At 42.7% G+C, this 18975-nt stretch overlaps 1 protein-coding gene across 4 annotated transcripts in view; it reads left to right on the top strand.

The window, feature by feature from the left end:
* Positions 1-18975, top strand: part of MAPRE2 (microtubule associated protein RP/EB family member 2) — a 2455004-nt gene that overhangs the window by 2035842 nt on the left and 400187 nt on the right. For all 4 annotated transcript variants that reach the window (XM_044066619.1, XM_044066620.1, XM_044066616.1 and 1 more), the window contains one exon: positions 16895-17108. In XM_044066619.1, the coding sequence (XP_043922554.1) occupies positions 16895-17108 (214 nt within the window). The remainder of the gene's footprint in view (positions 1-16894; positions 17109-18975) is intronic.

Below are 18975 nucleotides of genomic sequence, written 5' to 3'. Positions count from 1 at the left end.
AGGAGTTTTTCTCCTAAAACCGCCTGTGAAACATCCTCCTCCGCAATGGGATCTGAACTTAATGTTGGCATCCCTAATTCTACCTCCTTCGAACCGTCTGCTCGTGTTCTTTAAAGTTGTTGACATGGAAAACTATATTTTTGCTGGCTGTTACCTCTGCAAGAAGAGTTTCTGAGATTCAGGCCCTCTGTATTCGTTCACCTTATCTGGTGTTTCATAAGGATAGGGTTTCGCTCAGAACTAACCCTTCCTTTCTTCCCAAGGTTGTATCTCAAGCCAATATTAACCAATCTATTGATCTACCAGTTTTCTTTCCTAACTATTCTGACAGAGCTGAACAGAAGCTACATTTTTTGGATGTTCACCGTCAGCTCAGGTACTACTTACATAGGACTAAACAAGTTAGAAAATCAGACCAATTGTTTGTCTCCTATGCAGGAAACAGGTTGGGTCTTCCAGTATCTAAAGTGACCTTATCTAGATGGTTGACTTCCACCATTTCCTATGTGTACTCTCTAAGGGGCAAACAACTATCTTCTAAGCCAAAAGCACATTCGACCAGGAGTCTATCCACTTCTGTAGCCTTTCAGGATAGACTTCCCATTGACACTATTTGTGCAGCAGCTACTTGGGCCACGCCTCATACCTTTGTGTCTCATTACAAGTTGGATTTGGCCTCCAGAGATAGGGCCAGTTTTGGTTCCACTGTTCTCAAGAGTCTGTTCCATTGAGCCACCCGGGATACAGGTGCTAGGGACGCGGTCCCATCCAGCAAGAATGAAGGCGAGATTGACAACTTAACATTTAGAAGTTATGTACCTACCATAACGTTCCATGTTAGTTGTCTTCTCTGCCTTCTTTCTCGTCGCTCCCTCCTTCCGCCTGGCCTGGACAGATCTTGGAGAGTTCCTATTAGATTGCTTCCTGTGGAGCATTGTTATGAGGACTTCTTTTAGGAACCATGGTTCCTAATTATATTAGGATAAGTCTTTAGCAGGGTTAGTTAGCTACCAAACGAGATCTGAGGTAGTTCCGCCTTGCATCATGGGATATAGGGTTGCCTCGAGCTGGTAAAAGGAGTTCTCGAGCTAAAGCTAGTGCCGAGTCGGAGCCGAGGATCGGCTCCGAACCCATCCAGCAAGAAAGAAGGCGAGAGAAGACAACTAACATGGAACGTTATGGTAGGTACATAACTTCTAATTATAGGTAGGTACTAGGCTATTGGCCCTAGGGCCTATATAAGCCTAGCCAAATGGTACCCTGGCTTTTGCCATCCAAGAAAATTATTTTCCTGTGCCCCTGTCAAACAGAGCCACAGAAGTGATACCCGGGGTGAATTTCCTATCTCCCACCCAATCATCAAGATTTTTCTTGGAGTGCTAATGAGGAGCTTTGTTTGATATAGATAGATAGTTTGTTCCAGAGTATGGGAAGTCTTTGGGACAGAAATCTATCCCTCCAGCATGTTCTGTTTATTGTAGTGACAAGGTTTAGGTCCCTATTGCGTGTAGCTCGGAGGGATTGGGATTTCTTTAAGTGGAGCATGTCCAACAGCTCTGGGTTTGACATAGCTTTGTATGTTAGGCAGAGATCGCCTCTGCGTAGGCGATATGCGACAGAGTAAAGTTGGAGTTTTTTGAGAGTCTGCGTAGGGCATCTGTGTTACTGGTTGAATATAACAGTCATATACATAAGAAAAAAATAAGGATATTTAGGGAGATATTTTATCATAATGTAAGAAATAATATAAGGTGGAAGGAAAATGCAAAGAGAGGAAGTAAGTCTTTGACATAGTGAATGATTGTGTAGGAAGAGAGCAAATTGTAAAACAGTCCTATAGTGACAGCCAGCAGGTCATGTATTTATGCTGCCATAGATACAGGTTTCAATAGAGGGCTATCTGCAGAAGACCAGCCAGGAGGAAGAGAGGTATGACTAATGACTGGCTTACCTTTTCCTGTTAAGACAGCAAAATCATTTAGTCACATTAGATAAGGCAGGTTTAAAGGAGGAAACTGACAAAATATTTACTTGGAAACAACTCACTGTAGTTAATGTCATTTGTAGTAACACAACAACGTCATGCCAAAGAGAGAATTAACAGAAAGTATGAGGTCTTCCTTTTATCGTTTTCTTTAACACAGATCCCATTGCAAATTTTGGGTACAGTCAAAGCTCTTGAAGTCAGTATTGCTTTAATCATTATTGCTGGCCAGGAGTACTTTTCTCAGCATCCACAATACCTTGAACTGTCTCCTGACGTTCATATGGCATTGCCTATTTTGGTACTATATTTAAGTCTGCTTGGAAATTCGATTTTATTAGTCCAGTAACACAGACTATTACCAGATGTATTCTACATTGCTGTAGTTTCTGCTTACCTTGCCTGAAGCTGTATAATTTTATATTTCTCAGTGCACAGGATATTGCAGATGCTAGTTTAATAGGTATAGCTATTTCGATAATTAATACTGCAATTGGCTTTTTTACTTCAATTACATCTGATCTTCTTGATGCTACTTTCTTTACTCTTGGTATCAGATGTCCCCATGTGATCAGTACTTTACTTTTGATAATTCTGTGTGTTTCAGTGATTCTCAGCCAGCCATATATTGTAATGTTTGCTCAGACCCCCAATGTAACAATCTTGCTATGCTGTTGTGCCTTTCAGTATGCACACCCACAGCCATGAGTAGACAATAAGCAGCCTGCAACAGGATGAGCAGCTGTTTAAACTTATGTACTGCAGAGCCTTCATTTGTCTCCTACATTTTCTATGGATTTGTGAAGCAACATATTTAGTGAGTGTTTTCCTGAAAACTCTGACGTCAGCAGAAAATGCCAGAAAAGCTCATTTGGAGTTTGTCATTAAAAGTATTAAAAACAGATAGTACTGGGGTGTTGCATTTGCCAAAGACAGCCTCGTACCTGTATCTATCCTTTTCTTATGACAACCTTTGTGTACACAAACACAGACACTGCTCAAGTGCTCTTTTTTTTCTTTTCAGTAGCAAAACTGTTTTGTTTCTCTTAATTATAGAAAATCACTGTCATAGACTCATCTGAAGACACAAACATTTTTCTATGAGATTATTATGCTGCTGCAGTAGTGTGGCAAGGGCTGGGCAAGAGGGGAAATCCCTCCAGGCACCGACGTGTTGGGGGTACAGTCTGAGCTAAAGAAAAGAAGGAAATTTGTTTGCGCTTGTGTGTGTGTGTGTTTTATATATATCTATATATATAAAATATATATATCTTGTTTGTATATATATATATATATATATATCTATGTGCCAATGCAAAAAAATTATATATTTTTATTTTGACAGTGGACTGACTGATGCTTGTTTGTTTTGCCATTTTAGACTCCACTTGCAGCCTTCACCTCTAAATTTCATTTTCACCTGAGCAATGTCTTGTATTTTAACTTGAATAGCAACAGTTAACACCCTGGAACTAAGGATCATGTCCAGTAGTGTTTTAAACTTCATGCAGCAAAGCTCTGATGTTACTCAGTCATGTTTGGTTTTAATACTTTAAGAGAAATTTAACCATGTGGTTTCCTTAAATTGCTAAAGTAACGTTGTATTTGGTTATGTATCATGTGTCAGTTAAATGATTAACTCTGAAAATGCTTTAAGTCTAAATAAAACTTCTTGTTGGAAGTGCTTTTGAGCCTTTGGTCTTTCATGTGTTTTTGTGAAAAGTTGTTGTCAAGGCATTTTTCCCATCCCTGTTAAAAAAAATGCTCTGTGGGTGGGGGAATATTTGTATATATAGTGGAATATTAAGAGCAGCAGAGACTTAGAAAACGCTAGTGAATTGTAATGTAACAGTTAAGGTTATTCCCATAAGTCTTACGGCTTAACAAAAGTTTTCAGCAAGTACCTTCAGTATAGTCATGTACGTCTGGGGTATAGTTTATTTCAATATGCCTCACCACATACTAGCCTGTCAGTAGCTCCCTTTTCTGGATTCCTGTAATGGGAGCAAGTTCTTGCTTCCTCTAGGTGTCTTCTTTCAGGTCATCATTTACTGTGCCATCTCTTTTCCACAGCCACTGCTCCAGACATCAGATTCTCCTCTTGCATGGGCTTGCCTCAGCCATCCTTTTAGAGAACATTAATAGTTTTGTTAAAGAATCTTCCTCTAGCTAGTACAAAAAAGTTTTTTTTTCTTTGCTGTTACAGCACCTCTTTGGGGAGTTCAACAAAAATTCATCTCTGCTATTAAACAGACTCAATAAGCAAAGTAAAGTATTGCTTACAGTATTTTCATTCATTTGGACACTTTATTTGGTGAGATCCACCATCTGATGCCACAGTATTTACATGTAGGTGTGTGTGTGTGTGTGTGTGTGTGTGTGTGTGTGTGTGTGTGTGTGTGTGTGTGTGTGTATATATATATATATATATATATATATATGTGTGTATATATATATATATATATATATATATATATATATATATATATATATATATATACATATATATACCAAAGACAATGAGATCCTGCCTCCTGGTTGCAATATACTTAGGGCAGATAGAGTAAAGAAAAGAGGAGGTGGAATAGCACATTTAACATCATAACTAAGCCTATACAACCACCTCAGGTCTCTAACGCTGAAATACTAGCTCTAAAAATTCTACTAAATAATCATAAGGGCATTAACCTAATTGTCACCTGTATTCCCCCTGGGAACAATGTAGAAACACTAGAGGTCATTCTACATTGGATAGCCAACAACTACCCTCAAGAAACCATTGTCCTGGGCAATGTTAATATTGACTGGAACCAATGCACAGCACAGTCCAACCCCATCCCTGTTAACCTACATGGATTCTCTCAGATAATATCATCTGCCACACGTACAGGTAACAATAACCAAAAAGAGAGTATACTAGACTGGATACTCACCAACAGTCATCCCCAGAACTATATGTCTGGAACTCTCCCTAATGATCTTAGTGATCACCTGCTCACATACATCATGAAAGACAAAATTAATTGTACAAGCTTATCTATTTATAGGTCTATCAGATCCAAGAAAAACTTTGACCCAACTAAATTTCAACTTGAACTCAAATCATGTAACTGGACAAAACTAAAGTTCCTTCCCCTTGATGAGGCAGTGTCATCATTTAACAATTCATTCCTTACTATACTTGACTTGCATGCCCCTAAACGCTCAATAAGAATTAAAACTCAACTAGCACCCTGGCTAACAACAGACACCAAAACCAAAATAACAACTAGAGACAAAGCGTGGGATAAATGGCGCACTACCAAACTACCCCTAGATCGTATCAAATTCCAGCAACTTAGAAATGAGACTAAAAAAGCCATCATACTAGATAAGAAAAATTACTTCTACAATCTGCAACATAAACATCAGAATAACCCTCAAAAGTACTGGGCAGGCATAAATAAACTTCTCCAACCAGGCAAATCCACTACTCCGACCCCAGGAACATTATCTGACAAGAGCCAAGAAGATATAGCCAATTCATTCAATACTTTCTTCACAGAAACCATCCAGTCATTAGCTAACCAACTTTCTCCTCCCCACACTTCTATAAACACTATACCCGACTCACCACTCTCTTTTAACTTCCAGCCAGTGTCCACATCCTTTATCAGATCCCTTTTGAAAAAACTGACGCCAACCACCCTTTCAGCCGATCTTCTGCCGGCTGAATACCTGCAAATTGCTGCAGATGTCGTAGCCTACCCTATCTCAATCCTAATTAACAGAACCATAACCGAGGCCTCAATGCGCTCAATTTGGAAAATATCCTATGTTATTCCACTCCACAAAGGAGGTTCATCCACAGAACTATCCAACTATAGACCTATAGCCATACTATCACCACTTGCCAAAATTATGGAAAAGTGCATGCACAACCAACTAATGCTCTATCTAACCTAAAATAAACTACTCACAGACTCTCAACATGGATTCAGACCCCATCATAGTACAACCACTGCCCTCCTCTCTTTTACTGAAAACATTAATCTTAACCGAATAAAAAAAATCCTCCGCTCTCTTCCTGGACCTATCGAAAGCCTTCAATATGGTAAACCATCAGTTACTTCTATATACTTTAAAAACCCTGTATCTAGATACTCCAGTCCTTGACTGGTTTCAAGCTTACCTCACTGGGAGACAACAAGCAGTAATATGGCAAAACAAGCTCTCCTGCCTACTACCAAATACCATAGGAGTTCCTCAAGGTTCCATATTAGGACCTCTCCTCTTTTCAGTCTTCATAAACAACATCCAAACAGTCATCCCTGAAGCCACCTGCATTCAATATGCAGATGACTCGACTATAATATGTTCCAATGCCTCTCTTGCAAATCTACTAACTACCACCCAACATAGCTTCACCAAAGTCGAAAACTGGCTTGCCAACCATCTCCTGATCTTAAATCCAAACAAAACCAAGTTACTTCTCTTCTACCCAACCAATAGATCTCCGACTGAAAACTTCATTATAAAATCCAATAATGGGACCATCATCTCCCCAGACACCTATACAAAGCTATTAGGAGTAAACATTGACAATAAACTCACATTTGATATACATATCAACCAAGCCATTAAGTCAGTCAACAAGAAACTTGGTACCCTATATAGAATTAAAGCCTTCCTTACCCCGAATGCCAGGGCAGCCACAGCCCATTCACACCTTCTCTCTACCCTACTATATGCCTCTCCTGTCCTCACTCACCTTAACAAATCTGATCTGGCCAAGCTCTCATCCTGCTATAATCACATTGCCAGGTTCGTTACAGGCCTACCCTACAGAACACACCACTGTACTAACCTGAAAAAGCTTGGATGGATAGAATTCCCACACCTTCTTCACCAGTCCCAACTCATAGAGGCCTTCAAAATCCTTAAACAACCTGAGAATACCCCAGCACTAAAAAACGTAATGGCTCCCTACTCCAATCTAAGCTGCCTTCGCTCAGCAAACAGACTCCTTGTCCAAACAACTAAATCTCACAACCTAGGTGGTGACGCACTATTTGCCAACACCACTGGTAAAATATGGAACTCTCTCCCAAATAACATCACGCTTGCAACTTCTCTAAGTCAATTCAAAAATAGTCTAAAACTCCACTTCAAGTCACACTGGCTATGTCCTTGCTCAAACCCAGACTAGCTCTGTGCCATTAACTAAAACATAAACAACTAGCTAAGATGATAAGTACTTTGTATACTGTGATAAAGAAATATGTATCCTGTCTAACTCTATGTCATTATACTGCCTACCGTCCTTGCTAATATGTTATTAATGTTACATTTGTAGTAATCTCAGAAATAGTAATGGCAGTCTTGTACTTGTATGTAAATAGCCTATGTTTTTGTTAAGTTCTTTCAGCTCATTTACTGTACCTAATTATCAATGTAACTCTGTTGGAGCTTTTCTCCCCGGGCCTCCGCTGAAAAAGGACATGTATCCAGTCGGACCATACCGGTTAACAAATGTAAAATAAATAAAATAAATAAATATATATATATATATATATATATATATATATATATATATATATATATATGTGTGTGTGTATATATTCATGGTTTGTATATGTTCCAGCTGTTGGATTTGCCTGGTTACGTACATACCAAAGGGGGCATTGTACTTGATAGGTCTGATGAATGCCAAATACAGTGGAACAATGACTTCCTTGGACTTAGATGGCATACCTTTGTTAGTAAGTTGCGCAGCACAGACTGATTACTATCTCTGTGTGTCCCTAAGTCCCTGACTACTGGGTCAACTCTAAGGGGTATGTGGTCAATATGATAGCTGTAATGTGATCCTATCTCGACTACATTCTCTACAGATGGGTTCGGAGCCGACCCTCGGCTCCAACTCGGCACGCTATACTATAGAACGAAGTCTCTTATTGGCTGAGCCATCTCATATCCCAGGATGCCCCACTACTGCTTCCCTAGATCTCGTTTGCTGCTTCTACAGCATAGACGTGGTCTCGGACTTGGCTGAGCTAAGTGCCTCTAGTGCTTATATTTCTGTCAGAAATTTTGCTAAAATTACCCAAAAGCTGTTTTAACAGCTATTTATTGTTGTGTGACTGAATTTTCTTTGAAAGTTTGTGGTAAAAATTGTGTTTTTCGACGGTTAAGGATCCCGTTTAAGTTAGAGGGGCCTTTGCCTAGCCCTCGCGCTTTAGTTAGGGCTGTTTAACAGCTACTCATTGTGTGATTTTACTTTTTACAACTTTGTGGTAAATTGTATTTTTTTCTTGGTGGCAAGTGTTCCCGGTTAACTTAGAGGGACCTTGCCTTAGTTTACGTGTATTTTCTTTAGAGTCAGTGTTAAAGTTCAGTGGAAGCAGATAGCCATGTCTAAAGAACATAGGCCATCAGGTTTTAAAAAATGTTCAAAATGCTCTTACAAAATGTCTATTACGGACGACCATTTGTTGTGTGTATACTGTTTGGGGCCGAAGCACCTACAGGAATCCTGTAGCGTTTGCCACGCTTTTTCCTCTCGTGTGCTCCAAGAGAGGAAAAATAAGTTGATTTTGAAAGGGCTTATTACCCCTTCCTTTGAGGAAGCCCTATCTTCTTCTTCTTCTTCCCCGTCGAGGAAGAAAAAATCTTCGGCTCCGACCAGCCCGTCGGATCCGGCAGCAAAAAAGTCAAGGCAGGCTTCTCCGTCGGCTCCACGGACTTCGGAGCCGAGGGCGGAACGGTCTGCCTCGATGTCTCCAGCCTCGACTCCTCTGGCTTCAGAGCCGAGAGCTCAGGCGTCGAGAGGCGAGTCATCTCCATCGGCTCCACTGCCTTCAGAGCCGATGAAGGTTGCCCGCTCAGACTCTTCCCCTTTGGTGCCGAAGTCCACATCGGCTCCGAGTCTTTCGGAGCTGGCGGAGAAGTCGACTCGGACCCAGTCGGTCTCTTCTTTGTCCTCGAGGATGTCCGATTCGGATGTAGACAGGGTGCTTCAAAGGCTTTTTCAGTCTCCGGTCTTTCAAAAGTTGGTCTCGGCTCCAGCCCAGTCGGCTCTGGAGCCGTCTTCCCACCCTGCCATCTTGGTTCCTCCTCCAACAGCTTCGGCGCCGTTGGAGTCGGTGTTGGTGGAGCCGGTGGAGGTTGTCAGGTCGGTTCCGACCCTAACTCCAACCCCGCCCTTCAGGTCGGTGTTCGGTACGCGGACCTCCTCTGTCGGCCCCGGGGGGGGATGCTTCGGGACCGATCCTTTCGGTTCCGAGCCTCCCTCTCGGTGCGTCGGTGGCGGGAGTTCCGACTGCTGTTGTGGCCTTGGGGGTTGAACCTTCCCAGGACTGTGGGGGTCCCACCTTCAAAGCCATGAGGAGTGCCTTGGCCAAATCCTCTCTGGCCACTTCTACCATCTCACCACCACCTTCCCTTGGCACGGAGACTGGTTCCTTTGCAATCCCCCTGTCTCACGACAGCGGAGCCCCCCCGTCGGGGGTTCCCTTCTTCCCGGAGGCCCCTCCGAAACGTCTTCGGAGGAACCCCCGAGGGAGAGACAGTGCAAGAGGAAGCACGTTGACTCCCCTGATGAGTCTCTCACCTTGGATACCGACCTCGATGATGCGGAAGGGTCCCCAAAGTTGTCCTCGGATGATGTCTCCTTTGCGGACATCTTGGAAATCCTTAAGCAATGAGGCGACTGGCAGTCCAAACCCCCTTCTGCTGAGGAGTCGGTGTTCCTCAAGGCCTTCGGGGCTCAGCCCTCCGCCTCCTGGGTGTCTCTGCCCTTCGATGAGCTCCTGGATTTGATCTCTCGAAGGGCGTGGGAACATCCGGACTCTGTTGAACCGGTGCCAGCTCGCCCCAATAAATTCCTTTCGGCACCCCCTGATAAGGACTTTCTTACTAAAGGTGTGGCTGTAGATGCCTTGCTGGTGGCATCTGCTACCCAACAAGATGTGGCAGAGGCTTCAACATCCATCCATCCTCCTAATAAGGAGTCTAGGAGCATGGATCGGTATGGGAAGTGCACCCTTGCTTCAGCAACCTTTACATTAAGGTCTCTGAATTACCTGACGCACTTTACGAGACTGCAGAGGGATCTGGTCAAGGAGCTGTCGGATACCCTCTCTGGTAACTTACCGGAGCAGTTAGCCCAGACGGTTAACTCCCAGTTGGCTACCCTTTCCTCCCTATCCAACTCGTCCATGAGGCTCATTTCGTATGCAGCCGAAGGAGCGAGCAGAGCGGTGGGCACAGGTGTTGCTCAACGGAGACAAGCCTGGCTACACCTGTGTCACTTTGCGGAGGCCTTTAAGTCTTCCTTTGCCGACGCCCCCTTCGATGGGTCCTCCCTTTTTGGGCCCAAGGTAAAGGACACTTTGACTCGCTGCGAGCAGGAGGGTAAGACTTTAACTGCCATAGGGGCCCGGTTTTCCACTCCCTTCAGACCTTATCCCAAGGCTCGAAGAGGAGGGAAAATGTGGTTCCGTAAGTCTCAAAAGCCTTACTCATCGCAGCAGAGCGATTCCCCTTCTAGAGGCAGAGGAAGGGGAAATTTTTCAGGGAGACGCCGTCCCAGAGGCGGCGGAGGCCCCCGCAACACTGGAGACCGTGAGTCCTTTCGTGGCTCCTCCTCCTTCCAGCATCCCTGAAGGAGTGCCCGACTGTGCAGCTCCGGAGCCAGTCGGGGGTCATTTTTCGAGGCACCTAAAGGCCTGGGAAAGTATCACTCAGGACCGATGGGTGCTCCGAATCATCACCGGAGGTTACTCCATTCCCTTCTCTCAACCCCCTCCACCATCCCAAAGAATCCCGGACCCGCCACCCAGTCAACGGGATATGGCAGCCATCGAAATTTCAAAGCTGCTCCAAAAAGGAGTCATCCAACCTGTCCCCGCAGATCAGGCCGGATCAGGGACTTACTCAAGATTCTTTTTGGTACCAAAAAAGACCGGGGACCTGAGGCCCATTTTGGATCTCAGCAGATTAAACCGATCAGTGAAAAAGTCCAAATTCCGGATGGTCACCTTGCAAACCTTTCTCCCGCTTCTGGAGAACGGTGTTTGGATGTGCTCCATCGATCTCAAAGATGCCTATTATCACATTCTGATAGATCAGGCGTCAAGGAGACACTTGCGCTTCAGCCTAGGGGACAGTCATTTTCAGTTCCGTGCACTGCCCTTTGGTCTCACCACAGCCCCCAGGGTGTTCACCAAATGTTTGGCAGTGGTGACTGCTCACCTGAGAAGTCTAGGATTCCAGGTGTTTCTATACCTAGACGACTGGCTCCTAACTGCCACTTCAAGGCATCTACTCTTAAAAACTTTAGCAGCCATGATCTCCCTAGGCAACTCCTTAGGAATCACATTCAATTGGACAAAATCTGTATTGCTGCCATCACAGCGTATTCTGTGTATTGGTGCAGAAATAGACTCAAGGCAGATGCGAGTCTATCTTCCTGCGGAAAGGATAGCAACATTGCAGTCTCAGGTTCGGGCGTTACTCCTCAGACGTCGCGCTCCAGCGAGAATGGTCCTACAGCTGTTAGGTTCCATGTCAGCCACTATTCTTCTCATCCCCTTGGCAAGATTGCATATGAGGATACTCCAGTGGCTCCTCTCAGTCCAGTGGTCTTATCAAGACCTCCCCCTCAGTCACCAAATACTGATCACAGAGACGTGCAAACAGGATCTTCGTTGGTGGCTTCTTTCCTCCAACCTGGATCAGGGGCGACCCTTCGTTCCCCCATCCCCCTCGGCCACGTTGACTACGGACGCCTCCCAGACAGGGTGGGGGGGACATTATCTGGACAGGTCGGTCCAAGGCACGTTGCACTCCGACGAGCATCTTCTCCACATCAATATCCTGGAAATGAGGGCGGTGCTTCTAACGTTGCAAGCACTGCACGATCACCTCCCCCAGGGGACGATTGCCATTCAGTCCGACAACATGTCGGTAGTCTGGTACTTGAACAAGCAAGGAGGGACCAGGTCTTACCCCCTTTGCAGAGAGGCCATGAAGGTATGGGATTGGGCGATTGCTACCAAACACTTTCTAGTGGCAACTCACATTCCGGGAACATCCAATGTGATAGCCGACAGACTGAGTAGGACTATTCTCTCCCCTCACGAGTGGTCCTTGAATCACAAAGTGGTAACACAGATTTTCACGAGATGGGGAGTTCCATGTTGCGATCTTTTCGCAACTCCCCTCAACGCAAAATGCAAACAGTTCTTCTCTCTCATTCCAGTTCCCGGGCAGACCCCCAAGGATGCTCTGATCCAAGCTTGGCCCCCCGGTCTGCTATATGCCTTTCCACCAGTTCCCCTTCTCCCCAAGCTGATTCAGAAGGCGATTCGATTGAGAAGCAAAATGATTCTAATCGCCCCATACTGGCCTCGTCAAGTTTGGTTCCCCTTTCTTTGCAAGTATGCATTGGATGGTTCCTGGTTCCTGGACCAAGTTCCGGACCTCCTGACGCATCAGTCAGGACAGCTCCATCAGTCCCTCCATTATTTGAAGCTAGCAACTTGGCTACTCCTCTTCTGACCATAGTTAGGAGCCATTCATTCGACCCTGAAGTCATGCATATTTTGTCCTCGGCCCACAAGACTTCTACTAAAATGATGTATAGCAGTAAATGGAAGAGGTTTGCTATTTGGGCCCAACTCCGAGGATTAGACCCTATGACTGCTTCTGTGTCAGAGGTTCTGAAGTTTTTAACTTCCCTGTTCAACCAGGGTTGTTCGGTGTCTACCATCAAAGTTCAATTGGCAGCTATTTCTAATTTTCATGAGAATACAGAACCACCTTTAATGAGCAACGTGCAAAGCTTTTATTAAAGGTGCTTTGCTTTTACGGCCCCCTATATCGCATCCTGCACCACCGTGGGACCTTAACGTAGTGTTAGGCGCATTAACCGCACCCCCCTTTGAGCCGGCTGCAACCTGTGACCTGAAATTTCTTTCTTGGAAGACTGCCCTTCTAGTTGCTATCACATCAGCCAGGCGAGTTTCAGAACTTCAAGCCTTATGTGTCAATCCACCATACCTGGTATTTCACAAGGATAGAGTATCTCTTAGACCAAACTCATCCTTTATACCAAATGTTTGTTCTGACTTTTGTTTGCAACAATCACTGGAATTACCGTTTTTTTTCCCTAAGTATACAAACAGAGCTGAGTATACCTTTCACAGCTTAGATGTACACAGACAATTACGTTTCTATTTGGATAGGACACAACAAGCACGAAAATCAGATCAACTGTTTGTGTCTTTTTCGGACAATACATTGGGCAAATCTGTCACGAAAGTCACTATTGCCAAGTGGATCAGAGACTGTATCAGTCATATTTACCGCATTTCAAATAAGGACCTTACAATTCCTGTGAAAGCTCATTCTACCAGGGCTATGGCCACTTCGGCAGCCTTTCATTCCAAGCTCTCTATTAATGACATCTGTGCGGCTGCTACGTGGTCTACTCTACACACCTTTATCTCTCACTACAAATTGGATGTGGCATCTAGGGGTCGAGCTGCCTTCGGTTCCACGGTTCTCCGGACCGTTTTCCAGTGAGCCACCCAGGAATTAGGTGCTAGGGACGCTGTCCCATCTGTAGAGAATGTAGGCGAGATAGGATCACATTACATCTTTTAGTTATGTACTTACCATAACTTTAGATGTATGGGATCCATCTCGCCTACATTCCTAATAACCCACCCTCCTTCCCCCTACCTTGGAGGCCAGAAGAGACCAGACGGTCCGAATACAACTGTTTCCTCTCTTGAAACACCTGGCAATCTTATAACAACAGTCTATGTGTGTGTGCATGTGGGCGGACAAACAAGATCTGGGGAAGCAGTAGTGGGGCATCCTGGGATATGAGGTGGCTCAGCCAATAAGAGACTTCGTTCTATAGTATAGCGTGCCGAGTCAGAGCCGAGGGTTGGTTCTGAACCCATCTGTAGAGAATGTAGGCGAGATGGATCCCATACATCTAAAGTTATGGTAAGTACATAACTAAAAGTTACCAGGGATGGAAGACTTCCCAAAGGATACTATTATGCATTTCTTGGCATTTAGTTTCAGTCCATGGCTCTGACACCAGTTGTTTGTCTGTGTCAGCCCCTCCTGTAGAACAGTGTGAGATTCAATGACAGCTCCTAAGTTGCAATCATCTGCAAATTTAGTCAGCCAGAGACCACTGACCTTGACCTTGACTTCTGAGAATTAAATGCCAAAAAGGAGCGGTCCAAGGACCGATCCTTGAGGGACTGCACTTGTGACTGGTATTTTTGTAGGGGTGGACTCCCCAGTTCTAACTTCCTGGGTCCTGTATGTGATTGTTATTTGGATACTTTACTTGGTACAATCTTGTCCCTTGTGCACATTCCAAAGAAAGTTAAAAAAAGAGGTCACTGTGCTGCAGTCTGACCTGAAATCATGCTCTAGATTCTGTTAGGAATGCGATTCTGTCAGGTTTTAGATATTGGGTGAGTTGATAGTAGACATGTTTTCCTAGTATTTTTCCTAGGGTTGGGAGGATAGAGAGGATAAGGTGAAGCTCATTAGCTTATCATAACCTTAATCCTCTGTAACAACCGATTGTAATGACATTGCACCCACACACACTGAAACTTTGCAGCTTTGAGAAGCAACTTTCAGTTGTAAGTGCTTTGAAACCAGGTTTTCAATAATTTAATGTATTTACCCTGTTTCTGTGAATGTGACAGATGCAGCATTTTGAAAACTAGTCTCTTTGCATTTGTGTTGTGCAGAAGAAGGAAATAATTTTGTTTGGATTCTAAACCTTATGAAAAATGGATTGAGCAATGAGATTAGGACAACTGTGGAAGAGTTTTTCCTTTCATATATACATATCTCAGAAGTGTGTGTATTTAGCACTTGAGTGTTTTTTTTCCATATTCATTCATTAATTTTCTGTTTTGAAGCGGTTACTGTTGCAGCAGAGCAGTGGCTTATACTGGTACTCAGTGGAAATAAGGGCACAAACTTATTCTGGACAGGATGCAAATACTTTGCTAGACAGATACACACATGCACACACACACACACACACGCACTCAGTGATATGCCAAATGCACACATATGGATGACTTAGAGGATCACCAGTTTAGCTCTGCATGTCTGCAGGAGGAAACTGCAACATAAATCATGGTCTGAACTGTGTTAGATGCTTTTGCTAAGTGTCAGTTCAGTACTGGGGAGCACAGTGAGTGGGATGTGGACTTTGAAGATGCAGCTGTCTTCTTCCCATTATATGTAGCATTAAAGAAGCCTCTTCTGTGATCAGTTCTAGAAGATGGAAAAATGTAAATGCAAAAAAATGTGTAGTAATCCCCTTTGGAAAAAACAGAGTACCCGCAAACTACAACATAGGAGGTAATCCCCTGAAATCTGAAGAAGAAATAAGGGATCTAGGGACCCAAGTAGATAGTCAGCTTTCCTTTGATAACCATGTTGCCAAAGTGGTTAGAAAATCCTTCTATGTGACCCAACTGATCATGAAAGTGTTCGCATCAAGATCTAAGGATGTAATGGTGCCCCTCTACTCTTTCCTCATCAGATCCATTATTGAGTACAATGCACCAGTTGGAATGTACCTAGATAGACATCTCCAGCAGCTGGAGAGACCACAGAGGTACCTAACCAAAAGGATTACTGGCCTCAAACAGTTGCCCTATGCAGCACGATTGAAAAAGCTAAGACTGTTCTCTGTTGCATACCGCTTTCTCAGAGGCGATCTCTGTCTAACGTACAGAGCCATGTCCAACCCAGAATTGTTGAATATGCTCCATCTTAGTAAAACCAAATCTACTCGAGCTACATGCTCTAGGGATATAAACCTCAACACAACAATGAATAGAACATGCTGGAGGGATAGATTCCCTTCGCAGAGACTTCCTTTACTATGGAACACGGTCCCAATCTACATAAGACAGAGCCCCTCACTATCACTCTTCAAGAGGAACCTTGAGGAGTGGATGGGTAACAGAAAGTTCACACCGGGGATCACACCAACAGCACTACTAGATAGGGGCCAAGGGTACTAGCTGCTAGAACAAGGGTCTAGGGAACTACTAAAGGGGCGGTGAATACTGCAAAACGTGGCTGGGCTAATATATGCCTTCGGGCAGATAGCCCAGTACCAACCTATGAACCTATGAGCTAGGAAGCAGACATCAGAATGAATGTATAGTGGCGGTTTTCCATGGTGGTTAGGAATCTGGTGGACTTGTAATAATAGGAAAGAGTCAGAATGCTTTGAATTTATGCAGTAGACTAGAGGTGGGAAAGAGGAGATATGAGATGGGCACACCACATTATCACGTATTGAAAAGTGGCTTAGAATAAAAAAACAATTATCAGTGGTGTCTGGTCGACCTGTGTTTGCAGTGCAAGGGGTATTTTATTTAAGATCACCATTAGATATTCATTGTCTCATCACAGAGAGGTTTTAGGTCCCTAAAATTTATATCAGGGTCAAGGTTACACTGTATATCTGCTGATGATTTTTAGCTACCTGAGACACTTAGAAAATAAGGCAGCCAGTAAGGAGAGCACCAGCTGTTTTGGGGTTCTCTACACTACAACATTCTGGAAAACTTGATGAGTTAAAGACCTTCAGAAGTAAGCAGCAATGTAATTTAGATCTCTACAAGCTAAAATGACTAAATCATAGGCTGTACAAAATCAGTTGTGATTATTTCCTTTCTGAAAATACATTAAATTACAATGTTATGGATAGCTGAAAGGTCAGTTGCTCTGTTTTTTTTAATGTCATCTGCAACTACCGTGAATTAGTACAGTATTTTTGTGATTTTTGTGAGTTGCTGAAAGAACTGAAGAGCTTTGTCTTAAATAATATTTATCTTATACCTCTTTCTCTATCTTTAGCTGATTCCTGTGGAAAAGCTAGTTAAGGGACGCTTTCAAGATAACTTGGATTTTATTCAGTGGTTTAAGAAGTTTTTTGATGCTAACTATGACGGTAAAGAGTATGACCCAATCGAGGCTCGACAAGGTCAGGATGCACTGCCTCCGCCAGACCCAGGCGAACAAATTTTTAATTTGCCAAAGAAGACTCATCATGCAAACTCCCCTACAGCAGGTAAATGTTAACACTAGACCAAGTAATTATTTCAACATCCATGTGTAAAGCTAAATCAATTTGTTTACATTTCTGATTAACATTTGTTCTAAATTATTATTTAGTTACATTCCAGTATTTTAATACCATTATTGTTACATATTTTTTCTGATCTGGATTCTTAGTCATTTTTAGATGTTCTGCATGAGTGGAGTATGGGCTGTTTTGATCTAAACTGAACAAGATTAGCAAAAGTCTGGCAATAGAAGCAACTTTTCTTGAAGTTTTACAACCGAATGGGAAAAACATATTTGAAATTCGATTTCCTTGAAAAAGTCTGGTAAAAAAAGTGAAAATATTTTCTTGAAGAAGATTGGTTAATGTAGTTGGAGCATGGTGGAAGCTTTACATCCCCCCCCCCATTTGATGGTGTTTCTCTGAAGAATGACATTTTTGGTGTTTTGTTTCTAGGAAAATGATTCTGTGAGTTATGTTCATTGGATTATTGGGCAACTTAATGTTAGATTATTTCTTTTCTTGTTCCCACCAGTGGCTGAGCCAGGCCAGTTCTTCACTGATTGTACTGACTGACAATGTAACACGTAGAGAAGGCGATGACATATTGTAACTATTATGCATTGCTTAATCCCTGTACTTACAAGTTTTGATTGCCAGCGTGTTAATGGATGTAGTTATGGCTGCTGTAGCCATTGTATGACAGTCGTATCACTGGTTTTTGTGGATTTTAATTTTAGAAATTTTGTAACTATCACAAGAGTAGAGTTGCTTGGTGGATTGCAGAAAACACATGATTATATGTGTTAGGAAGGTTGTGTACTTTCGTCTTTTCTCCATGTCTATGACCAGCATAATACTACTGTGATTGCACTTTTATCTAAATGTTAAAACACTGAAATGATCATCTGATTCCAACTTCATTATGACTGATGGCCTACAAAAAAATTAACCCCTGAGATTTATTAACACCTGTACTGAGTGTACAGTAAGTGTACACTTGGTTTAATCTTTCTGGGTGACTAGGAAAACCAAAAAGGATGTGGTAGGGATGTTCTTGAATACAAATCGTGTGCACTTAGTATGTGTCATTGAATCTGGCCCAATATTTTAAACTGTTATTCTATGTACAATATTTAACAAACTTGACTTCAGGTGACATGAGACTTCATCCTACTTGTTCTGACTTCATGTGTGTGGGTTGGAAGGAGCCAGGAGATAATGTGGTGTTGATATAACACTGTAATGCTTAACTATTGAGTGTGAGTATTGTAAAATGCTGTTAACATGATATCTGTGATAAAGAGACAATATGACTAATTAAATGCTGAATGTGTATTGCCTTACCATTTTGTTTTCCTACATTACATTTGGCCATGTAAGGATTCTGTACTTCATGTACTGTTTATTCAGATAATACCTCCTAAACAAGGCTTTTTGATGCAGTGAGTAAATAAGTTTGCATATACTGAAACACACAAGCACTGTTTGGGCTTTATTTTATTTTTATTTATTTCTTTATTTTATTTTACATTTGTTTACCGGGATGGTCTGACTGGGACAGTGCCCATTTTCTGTTGAGGCCCAGGGAGAAAAGCTCCAGTCTAAGCTTACATTCAAATTATACAATAAGTAATAGAAACTATAAACAAAATTGACAAAAAATGAGTGTTAACACATTTACAGGATAAAAGTGTGAAAAACAAAAATATATACATAGTATCAAATAGAACAAGACTTTAAACACTTGAATATAGACAAATATATGGTTGAATTTATCTATGTGGAGGAATATAACATTAGTTAGGAAATTCATTCATGTGTATGTCTAAGTAGATAAGTGCAGTGAAGTAGTTACTGTATGTCCAGCAGG

Source organism: Protopterus annectens, chromosome 3.part1 (assembly GCF_019279795.1).
Source record: "Protopterus annectens isolate FY-2018-M chromosome 3.part1, PAN1.0, whole genome shotgun sequence".
NCBI classification, from domain to species: domain Eukaryota; kingdom Metazoa; phylum Chordata; order Ceratodontiformes; family Protopteridae; genus Protopterus; species Protopterus annectens.
The sequence above is the reverse complement of the archived record's forward strand: the minus strand, read 5'-3'. Positions and strand labels throughout refer to the sequence as shown.